Consider the following 20,643-nt stretch of genomic DNA (forward strand, 5'->3'; position numbering starts at 1 on the left):
TTTTCGTAATTTTTCTTCCCAAACACTCCCACTGTCTAATGTTTCGTGTGGTAATATCGCTGGGTTGAGGGGAACGGGCTGTCCAACGCCAGCTGGAGGCTGATGACTTCATTCAGCATTTCCTGGTGCCACCTGTCGATAATCCGGCTGAAGTAAACACATGATGGGAGAAGCAGCCGAACGCATATTCAGGTCCACCTCAAGACATTACTGCACCCCATTTACCACCTCATCACAATCAGGAACTGCAAAGTACACAGCCATTATACATTTATCAATACAGGTAAAGAAACAGATCAAAACCTACTTAAAGTCTGCACTTAAAATGAAAAGAATTAAAGTAAAAACATAACCACCAGACTACAGTATGTACGAATCCTACGCAATTTTCCCGAGAATATTGGATTGTGGTGCCCCCCTGTGGCCACTGAACGCACGGTCGGGCGAAAAACATTTGCGTTGGCCGGGAATCGAACCCGGGTCAACTGCTTGGAAGGCAGCTATGCTCACCACTATACCACCAACGCCATGTATTGACGGAGGGTCAGATTATGTTAATATCACTTGCACAAGAGAGAGAGCAGAAAGAGTAGATGGGAACTTTATTGATCCCTGAAGAAGGTTCCGTCATGGAATTTAACTTCTCTGTCTTACTCTACACAGCAGAGCGACCACACAAAAGCACACAGAAAAAGCACACAGAGAGTAGGACCAACACCTAGAAAGACTAAAAATAATAATAAAATAAAAAAACAACTATGGCTCTTTATGAGTCTGGTAAGGGATTTAAAAAAGATCTCAAAATAATTTGACATCAGCCATTCCACCATCTGGAATATTGTTCACAGGTGGAGGACATTCGAAGTAAATAACATGATCCACAAATGATTTCCAAAATCAAAATATTACAATTTATCAGGAATTACTCCACATTCAAACATAGATGCAGTCCACACAGATGGTTTGATAAAACAGTGATTTAATACATTACTTCTCGTATAAATAAACAGCAAAACATGTACACTGATGTGAAATCACAACACCTTCCTCACTAGTCTGACTGGTGGAGCAGTGTGAATGTTGGAATGAGGGCTGATGTGTGGACATTTCCTGCAACAAGCAACAACATGAGACACAAAATAATAAAACCTTATAAAAGGGTTTTGGCAAGCGATGTCTTCCTCTGTAATTTGTGTTCACATGTGCATTAAAACAGAATCTAGCATACAATTTCCTTGTGGCTCATTCTATACGCTTTATTGCCCAATGCATAGGGCATACCTCGTCCCAACTACACATTTAATAGTCTATTAAAATAACTCAAATAAAAAAACGTAATAGCGTTTGGGGGAAATGGAGCTGGGACGAATAACTGTTCAGTTACAATCTATTCAGCCTTCAGAATCCAGCAACAGGTCCTATTGAATATATTTACATCTGAAAAGGAACCCTAAACTGTAAAACAAACATTTTCTCTAACCAGTTTAGGCACTGGAGACATGGTTGTGCTGAAACAGGAAAAAGGTGTCCCTTAAACAAGTCCTTAAGAGTAATACTGTGTACTTCAGGAACATTTAAATGTTTTTTCAAAGACACATCTGACATACACGTATACGTCATGTAGCCCAAAATGAAACAAAGGCAAATGTACATCGACAGGTGTGTCCAGAAATGCCTTTAAGTGACTTTTTGAACTAAGGAATACACAGAGTCCTGTTTGTGTGATTTCTTACTTAAGTGAGTCTTTAAATGTCTGTTTATTTTACACTTATAATAAGAAAACACATGATAGACACTGGATTCTTGTGAGACATTGAACATGTGCATGAAAAACAACTGCTGTCCACACCAAAGGTGATGATGAGCCAAAAAAAGCAAAATTACACCATTGTTATGTTTTAAATCTCGATTGGCTGATGGAAATCATTCTTTTCTCTGGCTGTAAGTGATGTTCAAGACCAATCTGTAACCCCTTCTCAGTTGACTCGACAAGCCCGTATCATCAGCAGCTGCAGTAGGATGAACAGCGGTGAGACGATGAGGCCAAACCACAGGTCTCTGGCTTGTTCCTGCTCAGCCAGCTTCTGGCACAGCAGCACCTCACACACCAGCTTCAGACTGAGCACGGTCAGCACCCAGAGGAGTCGCAGCACCGCGAGACGCTTCTCATTCTCTTGGTAGAGACGGATGGACACGATGGCTGTGAAGTAAGTGCTAAGTCCGTCAGCAGCAAAAAGTGGGACGAACACCAGCCACCAGTTCAGCGTTGGGGTGAACATGTCAGCTCGCAGAGCGACCAGCATACTGAAGATCAGCAGAGCTAGCAGGTGGAGGAAGAGTTCAAAGGTGGCGAAGCCAAGCCATTGGACGAGTTCCCTCAGGGAGAACAGCATAGCGGAGGAGACCAGGGTCTTCAACCAGGGATGGACTGACAGTGATGGTCAGGTCACGTGCTGGGCAACCCTGATCAGGGGGAACACAACTCAACGCAGTAAGACAATGAGGTCAGAGGGGGCAGGACTGGAGAATGAGGTGTTACAGAGACCGCTTCATTCTGGGCTACATCTTCAATCCACTTTGAGGAGGAGGAGGAGGAGGAGGAGGAGGAGGATGGTCTGGAGAGGTGACTGCACAAAGTGATCCCAATCTCAAGAGATCTCAGCCCCTCTGGAAAGCCTTGTATGTGAATGACAAAGAAAATACCCCGTTACAAAAAGAAATCATGCATTGTGTGATACCTGTCAGCACAGAAGCACAATTTAACATGCATCCAACCCTGTGGGAACGGGCCCCTGAAATCAGCTCATTTGGGAGCTGGTAATGATAGTGATTTCCATCTAACAACAACTTCTATTGGATTGTCAGTCCGGATTAGGGTCGGCAGCCCGAGGTACATCCCTACTGATGCTGAAAAACTGACCCACAATATTAATGTAGATCCAATATTACAATAGACACTACAGAACCTTCAGTCAGCTGACCAGAGACGTGACACATCACATCATGGTCGTACCGCCATGTAACACTGGTGTTGCTGTCCCCACATACTACTTTACCTTAACAACCACACGCCGTTTCCATTTCCTTGGAACTGGACGACAGAATGTGAGGACAGAAGGAGGATAAAGCTCTAGAGCCGTCGCTTAGATTCCGTCTTTTTTCCGCTTCCTTTCTCTAAAGCATCGCGAGAAGAGCCGGCGGGTCGTACGGTGGCCGACGAGAGCTGCTGTGAGCAAGACACAGCTCTTTATAATTTACATATAGCATTCAATTAATTTTTATGTATTTAAGAAATTGTGTTGAAGAAACTGCGTTTCTTAAATGTATTCCAACATTTAAGAAACGCAGTCCACCATTGACATTAAAATAACAGGCTACGGCAATCTTTTAGCCGATGAAAACTCCCACCACCAGGGGGCGGTAACGCCACGTCACCACGCCTCTGAGCTGTCAGTCAAAGTCGAGGAAGACATTAAACTTCAGCTCTGCTTGAGGGGACATCCCGCCTGATCGAGTCACACGATTAGTTGGGTACGGGTAAGTTTACGGATCTGAGTTACTTCATACTAACATTTGATTATATTCTCTCTTTTGAATCCCTCTCCCTCTTTTTATCTCTCTTTTTGAACATTGGTCGTCCAGTTAGCAGCAAACGCTTTAGAGATTTCCAAAAGCCTTCTCTCACCTGCATTGACTCATGAATGTCATCCATTGGGTTCAATGAGACGAGGTTCCGGCTCTTTATGAATGTTTGTAAAAAACGATCTTCATGCAATATATGTGTTTGATTTAATACATCTGTTGCCATGGAAGGGATTGGAACAGCAAATTCTCATTTATTGGATGAGTGAGCAAAAAGCATTGGCAATATACTACAGTGTTTGTTGATTGAAATAATACATCTCTAAATGCATCAGCAAAGGTAAGTCTGGATCATGTTATCATCATAACCTTCATCTCTTGCTCTTCAATTTGCTGGTCTTCATCCTCCAAGTTCTCCATTCTTGTTCCTGATTCTGATCTGTTCATCTGTGGTAGAGCAGCTTACAACCACATGAACCAATCAATTGGTATTTTGGAATCCATAACATTTATAAAAACGTACCACATGACCGCTATGATATCGGATTTATTTGTATATGATTAAATGTTAATGAAATGTGTCCCGTCTTAATAGTCTTTTATGAAAATGCGTCATATTTAAGAAAAAAATATGTTTGTTATTCTTTGAAAACATGCAGGACAAATGTCTGTGAGGTAGAGTTATGCTGCTGTTTGTAGAAGCGGCTTCACGCATGCTTAGTCAGTTTTAACGGTGGACTGAACTCGGATGAATATCTGAGCGCGACTCCCGTGTTTCATCACTGACTTCATCTCTGTCTCAGGGGAAAGATGCAGACACCAGCAGAGTCCATTCTCCACAGTGGCTATTTCCACCCGACTCTCCGACACTGGCAGACATGCGCTGCTGTCGTGAGACCTGACAATCTCATCTACCCGATCTTCATCACGTAAATACTGTACTTCTTTTTCAATGTGTCAAATAACAGTCAGATGAAAGGACAGGAGAAGAACAACGTGTTCAGGAGGTTTGATGATATCACAGTGGGTCTCGGGTTAATGCATGCACCAAGAGAAATGGAATATAGGACGTTTATTTTTTGATGTGAAGCTCAAATCCACCTGGTCTGCCTTCTTGTTCCTGTCCTGCAGAGACAGCGCAGATGCGGTGGAGCCTATCGGCAGCCTGCCGGGTCAAGCCAGGTAGGAACCACAATACTGATTCATCGTCATCCTATAAACGGCACACTGACAAGAGCGAATAATGAAGCACAGGTCTTGTGAGTAATGAATGGAATTCATTGCTGTGATAACACATTTCTCATCAGCTGAAAAGAGTTTAAGTTTGTATTTAAAAAACCTTTTCCCGCATTAAGATCAATAAGTCCAAATACCGTTTCACCATGATTGATGATCATCAAGTCATCAGAGTAAACTCAGGACGTGATAAAAAAAAAGTGCTGTAATTGTACTGGGTTGTGCACCCCTTCCATCCACGGTGAACCCGCTGTGGGTGTTGCCTTCAGATAGCAGCGGTCAGACAGGGTGGACCCAGAGCCAAACACTGGACCCGGACGCAGATAAGAAGAGAATCAGTTAGACTCGTATTCATCACGCTACAAATATTTGAAATGAAAACATCTGAATTACAGAATCCTGGGAGTGATCTGCTCTCAACGTTTGAAGCCTTGAAGTTTCAAATAAGTCTATTTATCATTATATATATATTTATATATATAGTCTGTCCTTCACTTTTCTGAATGGCAGTTTTGTGTGAATCTCCTGTTCTGTGTGTTCCATTCAATAGATACGGGGTGAACAAGCTGGAGGGCATGTTGAGGCCGCTTGTTGAGAACGGTTTGAAATGTGTGCTGATATTTGGCGTCCCTGCAAAAATTGAAAAGGTAGATAAAAGCTCCAGCATGGACAAGGACATGTCAACTGCTGTGAAAAACTAACGGAGCAGATAGTGAGCCTGTCATCCTGTGTTTGCTTGTAGTAATGCATATATGTGTATATCTAGTCTTTCCATGTGTAAAATATTTTTGATCGATTGTTAAAAAGCAGCTTTGTCATTCACTAAAGTATGTGGACTTTGGTGTTGTCAGGACGACAGGGGTTCGGGTGCCGACACAGACGACACCCCGGCTGTCCTGGCGGTGAAGACGATCCGATCCTTGTTCCCAGACCTGCTGGTGGCGTGTGACGTCTGCTTGTGTCCCTACACATCACACGGACACTGTGGTCAGTTCCGTTTCACCAGAACAACGTTAAAATGACAAAACGCATATTTTATTTTTTTTAAATACGTATTCTGATATTTTCGCTCTAGGTATCCTGAATGAGGACGGCACTCTGAACAACGACGCCAGCTGTCTTCGCTTGGCAGAGGTGGCGCTGGCCTACGTCCGAGCCGGTAACACGTTTATTGTTTATGATCGAAGTGGGAGAGGGGGGGTAGACATCAGTGTGGGAAAATAAGCATTTCTGACATTCTGTAGTGGATTCTATGAACACTGATACCAAAGCGCTCCATCCCTAATGCAGTGGAGTTGGTCATGTGTTGTTGTTGCAGGCTGTCACATCATCGCTCCCTCCGATATGATGGACGGACGAGTCCGAGCCATAAAACAAGCCCTGATATCAAACGGTTTGGGAAACAAGGTGAAGCACAAAACCGTCTGCAGTTTGAATAAACATAAGAGAGAATGATCAGTGTCTACAAAATACTTGCTTCACTTTAGTTTTGTAATCATCAGATCCTCTCATTGGTTCCTGCTGAACAGGAAAACATGTAACGTCATTTAAAAACCGGCAGGTGAATCTCAAAAAGCGGCCGTTTGCTGCACCTTTTCGTAAATAGCTGTAGGCCGTGGATTTATTGTTGACAAATTAATAATTGTGGTTGTAATATTTAGAATAGAATAGTGTGTGTGTGAGATTAAGCTGACACACATTGATTGTTGTTTTTATTTATTTATTTTTCAGACAGCTAACAGTTAAAAAGTGAAGCATGTTAAGATTGAATCTCTTTCCCTCTCCAGGCAACGGTGCTGAGCTACAGCGCAAAGTTTGCGTCTTGTTATTATGGTCCTTTCAGGTTAGTGGATGCAGTATTCAGTGACTAATGTCAGTGTTAAACACACCTCAAACAGTGATCACAGTTTAATGTTGCTGCTCTGACTGAAGTCCACAACAGCTGATATGTGACATGAATGTACATCCTGTTGTTCAGTACGTTCTGTGTGTGCATACAGAGACGCCGCTCAGTCCAAACCTGCGTTTGGTGACAGACGCTGCTACCAGCTGCCTCCCGGAGCCAGGGGCCTCGCCATCCGAGCTGTGGTGAGTTACTTCCTGCGTGTGGATTTTAGGGTTTGGGTTGCTGTGAGATCTCACTGTCGTTCTGTGGCGCAGGAGCGAGACGTGAGAGAAGGAGCCGACATGCTGATGGTGAAACCGGGTCTGCCGTATCTCGACATCGTGAGAGAGGTTAAAGACAAGGTCAGTCGTTGACGGGATTCCGGAGGCGGGGCTCGATAAATGTCATTTCCATGTTGTGATTCGACTCTCGTCTCTTCAGTTCCCCACTCACCCCCTGGCCGTGTACAACGTGTCGGGGGAATTCGCCATGATGTGGCACGGAGCGCAGGCCGGAGCCTTTGACTTGAAGGCGGCGGTGATGGAGGCCATGACGGCCTTCCGCAGGGCAGGTGAGACGGGAAAACGGAAACGTTGGAGAACAGAGATTATTTCGACACACACTGGCTTAAAGGCTCAGTGAGCTGGAAATGATTTGAACTATTTTTCCATTGCTTATATTTAAATACATCAAGTATGTCTGTTATTCTAAGTCTGCATAAATCCAGCTCTAGTTGTGATGTGGTGAACAGCTGACAGTCTCCTGTGTTCTGGGATGCAGGTGCTGACATCATCATCACCTACTACACGCCTCAGCTGCTCAGCTGGCTGAAGGAGTGAAGAACCGGAGGATGGATGGATGGGTGGATGGGAGGAGAGCCGCACAACCAAACACAAATCATCCCGCTAAGAAACAAAACTAAAGGCAGTCAAATATATAGTAAAGAGTTTTTAATTCTAATTTATCTTCAGCTGTAATTGCTCTTCAAGAAACTCCTTTTTCTATGTTTTTCTGTTGAAGCTTTTGACACTGAGAATGTAACACCTGACTTTGTCGTGTTTTCCGACTGGATTTTGTTTCTACGTGTTGTTGGGATTAGAATGAAATAATGTGATTGCAGAATGTGTGTTTGGATGAACAGGCTGGTTCATCATATTCTTATTGGTCAGAATAAATAAATCATTCCTATAGAAATACATTTGTGTGGGTGTGTACATGAAAGTTGATGCATGTGGAGCAGTGAGCCTCTGCATTCCTCTTTATCTTATTTAGATGGCACATTACTGTAGCTTGTTAAAACCATTTTAGTATGTGTGTGTTTAAACACCAGAGCGTCGGAGGAAATGTTTAAGCTGTTACTGCCAGAAATTCTAGAAGGAATTTTTGTTCTAAGAAAAATCTGCTAGGAATCAGTTTAAATAAAAACCAAAGTCCAAACAGCTGTGATTCCTGATAATAGACCCAGACAGAAGCTCTAAACTCCACTAACAAGTCTGTTACTCAGCAGCATTAATGCTGTTACCATCTTATGATCAAGGCACAATTAGTCTCACACACACACACACACACACATTGAAAGTGTTTAACTCACAGGTGTGGTCATTCACTCTAAATAACTATGAAATCTGAAACTAAACACAACCATTTTGACACTTAAATGCAAATTTCGCACAAAAGCACCTGACCAGACAATATTTTTTGAAATTCAAAGCAAATAAAGGAAAATATGCAAAAAAAATAAAATTAAAGCTTCTATTTTCTTAATATTTTTTAAGAAGCTCGATTCCATTTGTTCCTTTAATTGTGAAAACTTCAATGATAACTAACAACTTTTAAAAAGAGCGAGGAAGCATTTGTTCACACGTCGTTTCTCTGGAAGGATTTGTGCTTTATATTGACAGATTCTAGTATCAGTGCAGTCTCATTTTTAGATAACTGGACAGCACATTTTAGCTGATAAAATTTTAATTCAACTTGCTTTAAAACTGAATATATATCTGGGGCGGGTCAGCTATAATAATCTTCAAGGCAGTAACGTAAAACTGCACGTGTTTCTGGGAGGTGTTCTTGTCTAACCTGCATGTTAGGCTCCAGCAACCCCCGTCAACCACGAAAGTGGAGGAAAAGATTGAATAAATGGATTCGAAAAAATGAATCAGTGAAAAACATTAAATGAAACTTGAACTATGACAGCAAGAAGGTATTGAGGGGCTTTGCATGTTCTTCCAGTGTCTGTATGGGCTCTCTCTGGGTTCTCTGGCTTTCTCCCTTTACCAAAAACATGTAACGTGGGTGAACTGGCCTACGCTAAATTGTGTATGGGTGTGAATGGGAATTTTTGTCTGTATCCACCTGGGAGAGACTCCTCCTCAAATTGTCCATGCAGTCAATTCAAAACTCCTGTTATGAATCCATGAAAAAAATATATATATATATATATATATATATATATATATATTTGATTGATCCCGGAGGAAATTGCACATATCCACTGCTCAGGCATTACATAATGAATAAATACTGGATAAACACCAGGAGAAAAAGATACACTGACACCACAGGACATACCACAAGACATAGACTACACTAACAGACACATGCAGCACTAACAGGACATATACTAAACTAAGTATAAACAGTACAAAATAGAATAAAAAGTAATAAATATGAATAAATATATAATATAGAAATATATATATACAGTGTATATATATAATATAAATAATAAATATAGATAAATATTCTTTAAATATTCTTTAAACTGTATAATATATAAATAAATATATAATAATAAAATAAATAAATACTAAATAAAGCCTGTTGAATTAACTAAGTGATGATTTCTGTCAAAAGAAACAAAAACTAAAAGAGTATATAATCAATGAGAATAATGTCCCTGGTCTCAGCTGACATACTGTATTTGCACACGCCAGGGGGCCATTCTGCATTCTCTACAGTGTCCAGTAGGGGGCAGCAAACGTCCGCTTTGAGAAGTTTATTCAAGCGCTGCAAAAAATGGGACGTTGAAATATTTTAACACTTGTCGCACTTTGCTCTCAGAATGGGTTCTTCTGTCAAATATGAACAAGTTGTTCCCCGTGTGGCCTTCATCTGTCATCATGCAGCCTGGCTTTAAGTCTGTTTATAGTGAGAAGAGGATGACCGTCAGGAGGGACCCTGAACGCATCGGCGTTTTATTAGATTGACTAAACTAATACTGTCATTCAAAATAGAAGGTAATTAGAGCTAAAATGTACACAATAATATGTTAGATGGGAAGTTAAGTGTAAATCAAACAAATGAAGTACAATAATAACAATTTAAACGTCAGTGGTCAGTCGATTAATGGAGCTGGACTTTTCTTGTAGTGTGTGACGTGTGGGGGCCGAGCAGAGGGCTCCTCTGGTTCAGCTGAGTTGGAGTCATCCGGATGGATGCGATCACTCAGAGAGACGATCAGTCTGAGGACCACGTTGCGCTGGAAAGCCGCTTTGGGGAGTAGAAGAACTTCATTTAACGTGGATTTAGGCAGCAGGGACGCATGGACTCATGGAACAGCCGGGCGGGCACGACGGGATGATGCCTTCACTGACTTTGTGTGACTTTTGAGAGTGAAGGGAAGACAGAGAGTGAGGACGGATACTTATGGTTTGGTGTCAGGGTGCCACAGCCGTCCGTGTCTCTCCTATCCAAGCGGTGCGCTCTCCGCGCCCACACTCGCCTCGTCGGGAATTACGCGCGTCCGGGACGCGACATGGGATGCAGAAGCGCGCTGGGATGCTGCCTGCTGGCGGCTCTGTCCTGCTGCCTCCTCCCCGGAGGCTGCACAGGTAACATCACCGTGGCGGTGATGCTCCCGGACAACCACCACAAGTACCCGTGGGCTCTACCGCGCGTCTTCCCCGCCATCCTCATGGCGCATGAGGACCTCCACGGGAAACACGGGCTGCTGCTCGGCCGCTCCATCAACATCCTGAACTACAGCACCGAGGATCCAGCGGCGGGTTCCTGCGCCGAGAGCCGTGCGCAAGTGGTGGCCGTGGACGCGAAGCTTTACATCCGCCCGGACGCGTTCTTCGGTCCCGGGTGCGTGTACCCGCTGGCGTCCGTGGGGCGTTTTGCGTCCCACTGGAAACTCCCGCTGATCACCGCCGGAGGACCGGCGTACGGCTTCGACAAGCGAGAGGAATACCGGACGATCGTGCGCAGCGGACCGTCCACCACCAAACTGGGGGACTTCACCAACCTCCTGCACACACACTTCAACTGGACGTCCCGGGCCGTGGTCATATTCCACGACCTGCGACAGGACGACCGGCCGCACTACTTTCTCTCGGAGGGGATCTACCTGAAACTGAAGGATGAGATGAACATCACGGTGGAGGCCCAGCCGTACGAGGACGACTACAAGTACTACCGAGAGCTGATCACCTTCATGAAGGAGCGGGGCAGAAGTGAGTGCTTTCACGTTCTGGGGAGACGCGCATCTGCCACTTTTATTCAGGGCCACATTCAGGCCTGTGGTGGTCAGATAAGAATATCACAAATACATCAAAAACACCTCAAAGTGAGCACAAAGAAATCAGTTACAGTATTTTCCGCACTATAAGGCGCACCGGAATATAAGGCACACATTCAATGAATGACCCATTTTAAACCCTTTTCATACATAAGGCGCACTGGATTATAAGGTGCATCTGATTATAAGGAGCACCTTCAATGAATGGCCTATTAGAAAACTGTTTTCACAAATTAGACGCACTGGAGTATAAGGCGCACTGTTGGTTTTTGAGAAAATTAAAAGGCTGATTGTGCGGAAAATACTGTCGTTCCCCACATGATACGTTAATTACCTCATCTAGAATGGGGGCAGATCACCAGCTAGTTATTATAAAGATAAAGTCACTGGAAGGAGAGGGAAATTTCCTCTAGCTGGATGTTTAACAATTGAGTTCAATTGGTGCGCAGTAGAAACACGTTTATCTCCTCTTATTAAAAAGAGGGAGGGCATCAGCAGAAATGTGCCTCAAGGAATTTTTGATGGGGGGGGGGTGGTGGGGGTATTGTAAGGAGTTGTGGAGACTTCTTGTAATTATTCAAAGAGGTCAAAGTGAAGTGTTCTCCCTGCAGAGGTGGATTAGAATAGGTGCAGGGAAAAGAATCTTCATTCCAAAGTCATTGCAGAGGAATGTCAAGGCTGTGGGCAGTTTGCTGCTGCCTGCAGAGGACCACCGCCTGCGTGTGTGTGTTTGTGTGTGTGTGTTTGGTGTGTGTGTGTGTGTTTCACTGTTGTTGCTGCTGGTCATCAAATCGTTAGTGCAATGAAAAAAGACTCATGCAGTGAAGCCCTAGCTCGTTCATCCCACTGTTTTTATTTGTAACCTTTAACTCTGTATATCAGTCAAGGTGCCAACAACTGGAAAAATATCCAACATGTTAATTTTGAATTTAAAAAAAAAAATGCTCAGGAGGGAATTTTTCTCCCTGATGGACGGATCTATAAATATGGATCATAGAAATGTTTTTCAGACTGATGGCAGCAGTGTAGAACTACTAATCAAAAGATGTAATCGGAATCTAAATGGTTCAATTTACTTTAGATAGTAAAAATAAAAAAGGTAAATAATTGAAGTGGGGGCTTTTTGTCAGTGTCAAACACACACCAGGGTGGTGATTAGATGCGTGGTCACTGCTCTCCTAAAGTTTAATGAACTGGGCACATGGTGAGGCTGACTTAATGATTAGTGTTGTGAAAACTTAATTGTGTGACTCAGAGCTTGAGGATTCGGATTGGTGTGTGTGTGTGTGTGTGTGTGTGTGTGTGTGTGTGTGTGTGTGTGTGTGTGTGTTTGCGTGCGCGCGCACAGCTGCACGTGTTTGTGTGGGTGGAGCAAAGTCAGCATTAAATCTGAGGAATAAATCTGATGAATGGACTTCAACAAGTTGAGTTACTGATAAAAAGTGACAGAAACAAAACAATGCAGGATCCCTTCATGGTTACTCTGGAGATTTATGTTAAAGAAATCATTTACTGGGGTTTCCACATGATTAGATGAAGGCTGACAGCATAAAAAGTGTGGAAACTTTGTTGACACGTTGATTTATAATGATCTTAAATGTGTAAACAACAATATCTTGGGCTGGACTGTTTTCCTACTCAGCCTCTTTATGCTAGGCTAGACGATTATGATCATCTCGTCTTGTAGAAGATGGATGGATGACGTCAGCATGCTTCTTTCCCATGTTTGTGTTCCTTGGAAGGAGCAGTCAGACGTCTGATCCTGACGTACAGCTGAGGTTCATGAGCGTGTTGTAAAATATTTATCTCTGAATAGTCTTGGGAACTTTCGAAGGGAATAGCTTTTGGAACGTGCTCCGAATCTCAGAACTAAGTCTGCGTCCAAACAGTAAACTTTATTATTACTGTACTACTGATTTTGGCACAGTGAAGCTATCTTTTAATCCATTGTTATGGTAACCATTTCAACAAACAATGGAATAAACAGGGTTTAAAGATAATTAAAGGGCGTTGCAGGAGAAACAAAGGTGAAAAGTGCAATCTGCCAAACATAGCCCCCTTGTCCAGATGAATTATGGAGCTGTCGCAGTCAGCTGGGGTCAGGGGGAGCTAATGGTTTTGTCAGGGCCTGTCCCGGATCAGCCTCCAGCTCCACTCTTTCCCAGAAGGTGACCCCCGGGTACAAAATGTCGCCCGAACCGGTTCAAACTCCCAAGTGGCCGAGCCAAGACAGGAATGAAAATAGCGGCTTTTAACACAAAGCCACACATCATCAGAGCTTTGACAGCTGACCCAATGATTGTGGGCTTTTAGGGTTATACGACACTTCCACCACCACCAGCTCCAATTCCCAGAATCCTTCATTTTTTTAATGGAAAATGATGAGATGTAGCACACAATCAGGTGCCTTTGGTTCTGCTTGCTTTAATGAGTATTTTTTTTAATTTGTGAATCCACTGACAAATGGTAGTACTGCCCTTTGCTGAACCCTCTGCAGCTCTAATCCCCAGACTCACTGGTCTCTGTCTTTTTAATAGTTTTATTAATTGTAATTGCACCAGAAGCCCTTCACTTGATGTGTGAGGCTCTGTCTATGAATTTACCCACATGTGAAAGCAGTCCAACACGCTTTTAGTAAATCCCGGCCACATGTCCACGCTTTCAGTCTAAGTTAGTATTGTCGTGTTCATTTTTATCAACCGAAAGTTGAAGTGTCAGGTAGGAAAGCATTGACTTTACTCTTCATAAGTTCAGTCTGTGTACAAAAATACAGACTTTAAATATGTCCTGAGAACCTGTGACAGCCGTCCTCATCATGTGATTGGTTGTTCTTATGGGGGTTTTTTTTTTTTAGTAATTTAATAGAAAAAAAGTTGGTGATCTCAAAAATGTATTTAAAAAGTTCAATAAAGTAACACAATAAAAAGTGGAAAAATCACTCCCCTGAGTGATTTTAAAAAAAATAAAAAATAAAAAGCATACTAGAATCCCTCCTACACGTCTGCTCAGCTTTGCGTGCCTGCTTTCTATTCTGATAGCTACACAAGTGAAATTACAGTCACCTGTGTTTTATTGGGGTGGTGGCAAACATCTCTCAAATGGGGATCTGAAAGCTCAGACAGACTGAACCAGACCCTCTCTCTGACCCGCAAAGTACCGTTGTGGAGTCCCTCCTCCAGCTCCGGGTATTGTGTGAGATGAGAGATGAATATGTTTTATTTGACTACCTTGTAACACTCCAGCATTGATGCTTTTCAGTCCGTTATATAATATTTCAGCTGTGTGTGGAGAATGCATCTATTATGTGGGGTTTTTTTATTATTTATTTCTCTTTTAAAAAGTGCATACATCAGTGCTTTGTATCATCCAGTGAATGGAGAGAGCATCTCTTCACAATGAAGCCCAGACAGAACTGCTGGGTGCCTTCAAGTCAAAGCAGAGTGTTAGATACGCTGCAACCAACCAACCAACCAACCAACCAACCAACCAACCAACCAAAAACCCCAACGTAACGACTGTGAACAGTCTCTGGGACGCCATAATCACTAACAGATACATCCCATCACCTGTGGGAACATCACAATAAAGGCCTTCTGGTGTTTCATCGGTTGGATGCTTGTAATGTGGAGGCAACAGCAGTAACAAATATTTCCAGCCCTGGCACAGCTGACAGAGGGTGAACAGTAAAAAGTATTTACTGATATGAGTATCGGAGGAAATTACTGCAAAAACAAATAATCTGAATTCTGTGTGGGAATGAAGGACCCTCAGCACAGTGAAAAGTATGGCAGGTTATTACACACATAAATATGGGCGACAACTGAAAACAACCCCAATCATCCAATCGACTAAGAAAAACAACAACGTGAAAACTACCTCTCTGTCAATCAGAAAAAAAAGATTCTTGTAAAAATGTAATATTCTCAAGATTCAGCATTAATATATTTGTATATTGTATATCGTATAATACAGGGCTGGAGAATACATTGCAAATTGTAAGCCAGGATTCAATATCCAGCTCACAACACAGTGATGTTTTTCACAAGATAAACTCTATATTGTGGATGAACCCTGGAAAAATCATGATCTGTGTTTGGATCACAGGATATTATTCTCTGGAGTTTAGATTAAATCCGTGGTGCGGTTCGTTTGGTTTAGTCTGAAACATGTCCGCTGTATTGTTATCGAGAATAAAGCGTAGAGTTCGTCAATAGCTATCTTATTTTATGTGTAATGTAATGATTAAAAAAACAAAAAGTTTCTGAGTTTGAATTTACATTCAGATCAGACTCAGCGTTAAAACAATCACCGTTTGAGACAATCTCAAATTTCCGTTTAAAAAATTGACTTTGTGCTCCTTGATGTTCTTTGTCTCCCCATAGAAATTTGTGTTTATTGTGATAAATCAAAAACACAAAGATGAGACTTCGGTTTATAAAATAATTCAAACAAATGAAGGTTGGACTTTATGACCTGCAGTAGGATGAGTTATAAAAGAAGGAGCTTTTCTGCAGTGCAGAGATTTTTTCGCAGGAGGTCCGATTAGCTGGAAACTGTAAGCTGGAACATCTTGTTCTAAACAATTAATTTTGCTTTTGTATAAAGTAAAGCCTCAGCAGGTCCAGGTACTGTACGTCCACTACACGGGAAGACATTTTTGTCTCGGCTGGATGGCTCATTTATTTTGGGTGTGGTCCAGCACAGAGCAGGACTGCTTGGCATGCTGGGATCTGAGCGGCAGGAGACTTCAGTCGGGCAGATGAGGCAACGTCTGCTCACTGGGACGACTGCCTCAAGCTGGCAGCTGTCAGTCTGACATAGGAATGGAAATAATGTGACGTGTTGGCTCAGCAGCAGCAGGGTGTAGGTCGAGGGGTGAAGGTCGAGGGGTGAAGGTCGAGGGGTGAAAGGCCGAGGTCTCCAGTCTCTATTGCATTCTATGAACAAGTGAACTACATCCAAAAAATATCAAGCACCAAAAAAAGGTCCAAAATCTCACAATTTTACTATTAGACTAAAGTCTTTGTGTTGTTTAACTCCTTATGGTCATGATAACAAAAAACCTAAAATGGGTGGGAGCTCATACCTCCCCCAAAGACAGAACCGTGTTCCAGTTATCTCTTGAGTTCAGCTGGCTCATGCCTTCCCCTCCAAACCCAAACCCCTTTATCAGTATCCACTACCCTCTAACCAACAAACAACAACCAAAAATTACAAAACATGGTGAAATAAACATTCTTGGTGGAGGTAATTGATGTTCATGCCCACTAAAACAACACAGGAAACTTACGGCACCGGGTATCTGCCCCGGCGCCCCCCGCTTCTGCATCACCATAAGGGCATCACTTCAATCAGATTTGACGTCCTCCGTATCCAACGTTGACCTTTATCTTTGAACAAATCGCCTCTCACTTTTGGCCACTTTTTTGCTGCTTCTGATGGATGCTTCATTTTTGTGTACGCTGAAGAAGACCCATGTCAAACATTGACCCTGATTTGAGTTGGACACGGGGAGTATAAAAGCAGAAATATGTTCCAGTTACCGAAGCGCAGCATCCACTGCTTGTGTAGTGTGCTGTGTGATGGGTTTAATGCTCAGATCTAGTGCTAGAAAAGCTCTGATGAGGAATATTTAAATGGATATAAGATATTCCAAGTGTAAATTCCTCACAGTGTCTCTCCTGGCTTACAGGTAACTTTTCATCATGGTCGTTGCCACTGAAGGTGCCTCTCTGGTTTCTGATGGTGGTTTGCAAAAAAAAAAAAAAAAAAAAACAGCAAAGAGGCTGGAAAATTTCACCCAATCAGCTTCGTCCTCCACCTCCACCCCTAAAAACAACTGATGCAGGCAAAAAAAATCACACAAAAAAAAAATCTGTGCATTGCAGTCCTGTGGTGTCAATATGACCTCCGGTTGTGTTTCCAGCAGTTTCAATACAAAAGAAAAAAAAAAAACTCCATCCATTAAACTTTTTGTCTAATACTCTGAGAAAGAAATACTGACCAACGTGTTCCAACTTGGTGATTTTTCTCAGAGGACTCAGTTTCAGAAAACAAAATAAGTTTTTCAGGAGAAGCCTGAACCCGGAGACTTTTGCAAAAAGAAAAATGATATTCGAAACAGAAGTGTGATGCAAGCAAAACTTTTTTTTCTTCTTTGTCTGCAGTCGTCTATATCTGTGGGCCCCTCGAGACTTTCCTGAACATCATGAAACTGTTCCAAAGTGAGATCCAGGACCCCGAAAACTACGCCATCTTCTACCTGGACGTGTACGCCGAAAGTTTGACGGATCACAAGCCGTGGGAGAACGCAGACGCAGACTGGGCCGATCCTATCGCCGTCTTTAAGGTGCAGTGAACGCAGATGGAGTGTGTAGCGCTGTGTTTGGACCACTACTGAGAAAAGAATTCCAATTTCAACCATTTAGGATTTGGAGTCAGGGAAGAAGAGGTGGATGCAACATTTAACATGAATGATTTAGTTTATGTACTGTATATAGAGTGAATATTAAGGAAAAGTGACATTTTTCTTTAAGGATGAACTGTTTCCGATTAAAAATCACTGCTCTGTGTTGTCTCTAAAAGCAAACCGGAGTCAGAAGAAGCTTTTATAATAATGACATGTAGAAGAGAAGCTTATAGAGGGGTGTGATGCAGCATTTTTTGCCAGTTTCTGGCCCAGAACCCCCCCTAAACCCGTTCTAACACTTAAGGGAGACAAATGTTTGCATGACATTAATGCATGAAGAGACGTGTTTTCACAGGAAGCCATTTAGCCACACAAATTAGTGCTCCGACACACAAGAAAGCGAATATAGAAGCGTTACCAGGCTAATTTATCTCCTTAAATGTCACACTGCTTTTCTGCAATTTTCTTTTGTCAGTGTTCACAAAGTTTGGAAGGGCAGCGCTTCACAGAATATAAATCTGGCCTAATACTAAAATCATTCTAGCAATTCATGTCAAACTTGGACAAAACTTAAACTACAGTTGAAACATCCACAAAACTAGGATTGTTTTCCTGTTTTGTTTTGTTTTGCTGGATTTAAAGTTATTTTAGTGTCAAACCTCATTAAAATATCTTAAACTAACCTAAACTATATCCACTTGACTTTTTTTTTTTTTTTTTTTGCTTTTTGACATTCCTTATATGCATTTTTTCCCTGTCTGTGTTTCCCTCCAGTCTGTTTTCATCATAACGTACCGGCCTCCTGACAATCCAGAGTACATAGACTTCCAGAGGAGACTCCACGCTAAAGCTCAGAGGGACTTTGGTGTGGATTTGGAGCCATCATTGGTGAGCTGCGGCCGGTGAAAACCTCAGCAGCGTAACAGCCCCTTTAAAGATTTATAGGATATTCTGTGCAGAAGCATCCCCACAGCGTGGTGTTATTACCAGCGGTTAATGATGAATGATGTTGACGGTGATACTTGCGATTAATAAGTTTTCTTCTGTTTTTATCCCATCATGAAGGTTCTGAGCCACAAACTTGTTGCACTAATTCTTGTAATATTTTTTATTTGTTTGTTTTTTTTGCTCCTGCTGCAGATGGATTACATCGCTGGCAGCTTCTATGATGGTTTTGTGCTTTACGCCAAAGCTTTGGAGGAGACGTTGGCGGAGGGCGGAGCCCAAAACGATGGCATCAGCATCACGATGAAGACGCAGAACCAAAGATTCTGGGGTGAGTGATTTGTGTCGATCCGATCATCTTCATCGATCCGAATAAATTTTACAGAAATACATGTGAGTCCCCACCTTCTCAAGCGCTCTTCCACCAACTCGCATCAGGACCACGTCACTGATCCAGCTGGCTGTTACTGGAAAACACAGTTGATCTAAAAATGTGTGTGTGTGTGTGGGAGGGGGGACGACACCCTTTCAGCAAAATAATTTATAAAGCTTCAAAATTTTAGATGCCGTAACATTTCTCAGCATAAAAAAAAAAAAGAATAAAACACAAACTACACATCATAAACTACAAGTTTATGATGCAAATAATTGAAAACAACAAAATTGAACGCAAAAGGGACATAAAGAGCAATCACGAGTTCTTAATAAGGTTCTTATTATTATGACGTGAAACCGTCTGGATCAGTGCTTTCATGTCTTCTCAGGAGTGACGGGACTTGTCACCACAGACCACAAAAATGCCAGGAATATAGACGTGAACCTGTGGGCGATGACCAACCAGGAGACGGGAGAGTACGGGGTAAGTGGTGGTTTTTAGTTGCTCTGTGATTCTTATGATTTTGCTTGTTGAAAGCAGCACGAAGACAATATATTTAATTATTTCACCTTCACCGGCTTCTGTCGGCGTGTTCTTATTCTGAATTTAATGCCATCAATGCTGCAGTTTATAAACGCTGAAAAATACAAATTTGACTCATGGTGTTGTGATATTCTGTAGTATAGCAAGAAATAAGTAAGTTAAATACTTCATGAGGATAAATAGTTTTTGAATATATACAGGATTAAGATAATCTGGGTGAGATTTAAGCGATACCGACAGAGGTATCAAATTCAGAATGAGTTTGACATTAAATATTACACTTTATTAGTTTAAACATTGAATATAAAACAAAGCGACTCGGGCGACCTTTAGTTCTCACGCCACGTTCTTTTTAATCCTGCTAGATCTTCTATATTTGTGTTACAGCAGAGGTGCTTACATTTCACTTTCACTCTTGGTTTCTCAGATAAATGATCATATATTTTTGATCTGTTTTTTTTTTTTTTTGTATCAAAGGGAACGTGATGAACCACAGAGAATTAATATTAAATGCTGCTGCCTGCTGTTCCACTTTTATGTTTCTACATCATTTCTTCTCATCTTCCTCCTGCCGGCTATATGATTAAAAATAATTAGAACAATAATTATGGCCCAAATTAACAACACACAGAATAAAAACGCCCTTTTTTCATTCAGCAAAAGTCAGAATTGCCTCATTTTAAACATCATATGAGCGTAAACAGTCATAACCCGCTTGAATGGAGGTCCAGCCTTAACGGATGGCCGAGCGACATTATATTCATCATCATTATAATGATGTTTGGTGGAGGACCTGCTTTTGTTAGCCTCTCATTTGATTATTAACTCATTTACAAAATCATTTTCACCAAATGAGCAGGGCTGATGAGGAAATGAGGAATAATTGTTTTTCTGTTTTCTTTTTCTTACGTTGTTTTTCTCAAAGCTCTTCATATGTGATCAAATCTGTGATATTTTACTGCACCTTTCTCCTGGGATATTTAATTTGAATTAAAGTAATCATATTTTTAAATCGACAAAACAATCTTTTGTCGTCCACTCTGGACTGAGCTGTAACATGATTTTCCAATCTTGCCATGTAAAGCTTTTAATACAAAATCATGACATTAATTTACATGAAAACATGGCTGTGCTTGTGCACCTCATGC

The 20,643-nt window shown here is 41.9% G+C and overlaps 3 protein-coding genes and 1 non-coding gene across 6 annotated transcripts in view; 2 read left to right on the forward strand and 2 right to left on the reverse strand.

Moving 5' to 3' along the window:
• Positions 1–455: 455 nt before the first annotated feature.
• Positions 456–527, reverse strand: trnag-ucc (transfer RNA glycine (anticodon UCC)). Its single transcript has one exon. It is a non-coding gene; the product is annotated as a tRNA-Gly (tRNA).
• Positions 528–962: 435 nt separating this feature from the next.
• On the reverse strand, positions 963–3,194 carry tmem203 (transmembrane protein 203). Its single transcript, XM_068335193.1, has 2 exons — positions 3,057–3,194; positions 963–2,676 (listed from the first exon to the last, which is right to left on the reverse strand). The coding sequence occupies exon 2, from the start codon at positions 2,391–2,393 to the stop codon at positions 1,977–1,979; it is 417 nt and encodes a 138-aa protein (XP_068191294.1). The 5' UTR covers positions 2,394–2,676; positions 3,057–3,194; the 3' UTR covers positions 963–1,976.
• A 259-nt stretch (positions 3,195–3,453) lies between these two features.
• alad (aminolevulinate dehydratase) lies at positions 3,454–8,033 on the forward strand. Of its 2 annotated transcripts, none has more exons than XM_068334744.1 (12): positions 3,454–3,537; positions 4,386–4,511; positions 4,714–4,764; positions 5,369–5,465; positions 5,670–5,805; positions 5,894–5,977; positions 6,137–6,225; positions 6,606–6,661; positions 6,819–6,906; positions 6,979–7,065; positions 7,145–7,274; positions 7,484–8,031. In XM_068334744.1, the coding sequence occupies exons 2-12, from the start codon at positions 4,393–4,395 to the stop codon at positions 7,540–7,542; spliced, it is 996 nt and encodes a 331-aa protein (XP_068190845.1). In that variant the 5' UTR covers positions 3,454–3,537; positions 4,386–4,392; the 3' UTR covers positions 7,543–8,031. The 2 variants fall into 2 exon arrangements, with proteins under 2 accessions (XP_068190845.1, XP_068190846.1); XM_068334745.1 differs by having other exon boundaries at positions 3,456–3,531; positions 7,484–8,033.
• Positions 8,034–10,108: 2,075 nt separating this feature from the next.
• Positions 10,109–20,643, forward strand: part of npr2 (natriuretic peptide receptor 2) — a 46,147-nt gene continuing 35,612 nt past the window's right edge. The window contains exons 1-5 of one of the 2 annotated variants that reach the window (XM_068334032.1): positions 10,109–11,157; positions 17,390–17,571; positions 18,406–18,519; positions 18,772–18,907; positions 19,341–19,435. In XM_068334032.1, coding sequence (XP_068190133.1) covers positions 10,458–11,157; positions 17,390–17,571; positions 18,406–18,519; positions 18,772–18,907; positions 19,341–19,435 — 1,227 coding nt within the window. In that variant the 5' untranslated portion in view covers positions 10,109–10,457. The remainder of the gene's footprint in view (positions 11,158–17,389; positions 17,572–18,405; positions 18,520–18,771; positions 18,908–19,340; positions 19,436–20,643) is intronic. The other variant, XM_068334031.1, reaches the window with a different exon arrangement.

Source organism: Antennarius striatus, chromosome 15, assembly GCF_040054535.1.
Source record: "Antennarius striatus isolate MH-2024 chromosome 15, ASM4005453v1, whole genome shotgun sequence".
NCBI lineage: Eukaryota > Metazoa > Chordata > Actinopteri > Lophiiformes > Antennariidae > Antennarius > Antennarius striatus.

What these genes read in the sequence shown, in the direction of transcription:
- tmem203 (XM_068335193.1), bottom strand. Translation starts at nt 2,393, where the DNA reads ATGCTGTTCTCCCTGAGGGAACTCGTCCAATGGCTTGGCTTCGCCACC.
- alad (XM_068334744.1), top strand. Translation starts at nt 4,393, where the DNA reads ATGCAGACACCAGCAGAGTCCATTCTCCACAGTGGCTATTTCCACCCG. An exon ending in AGCCTGCCGGGTCAAGCCAG is followed by an intron (nt 4,765 to 5,368) that starts GTAGGAACCACA and finishes TCCATTCAATAG; the next exon opens with ATACGGGGTGAACAAGCTGG. An exon ending in TGTTATTATGGTCCTTTCAG is followed by an intron (nt 6,662 to 6,818) that starts GTTAGTGGATGC and finishes GTGTGCATACAG; the next exon opens with AGACGCCGCTCAGTCCAAAC.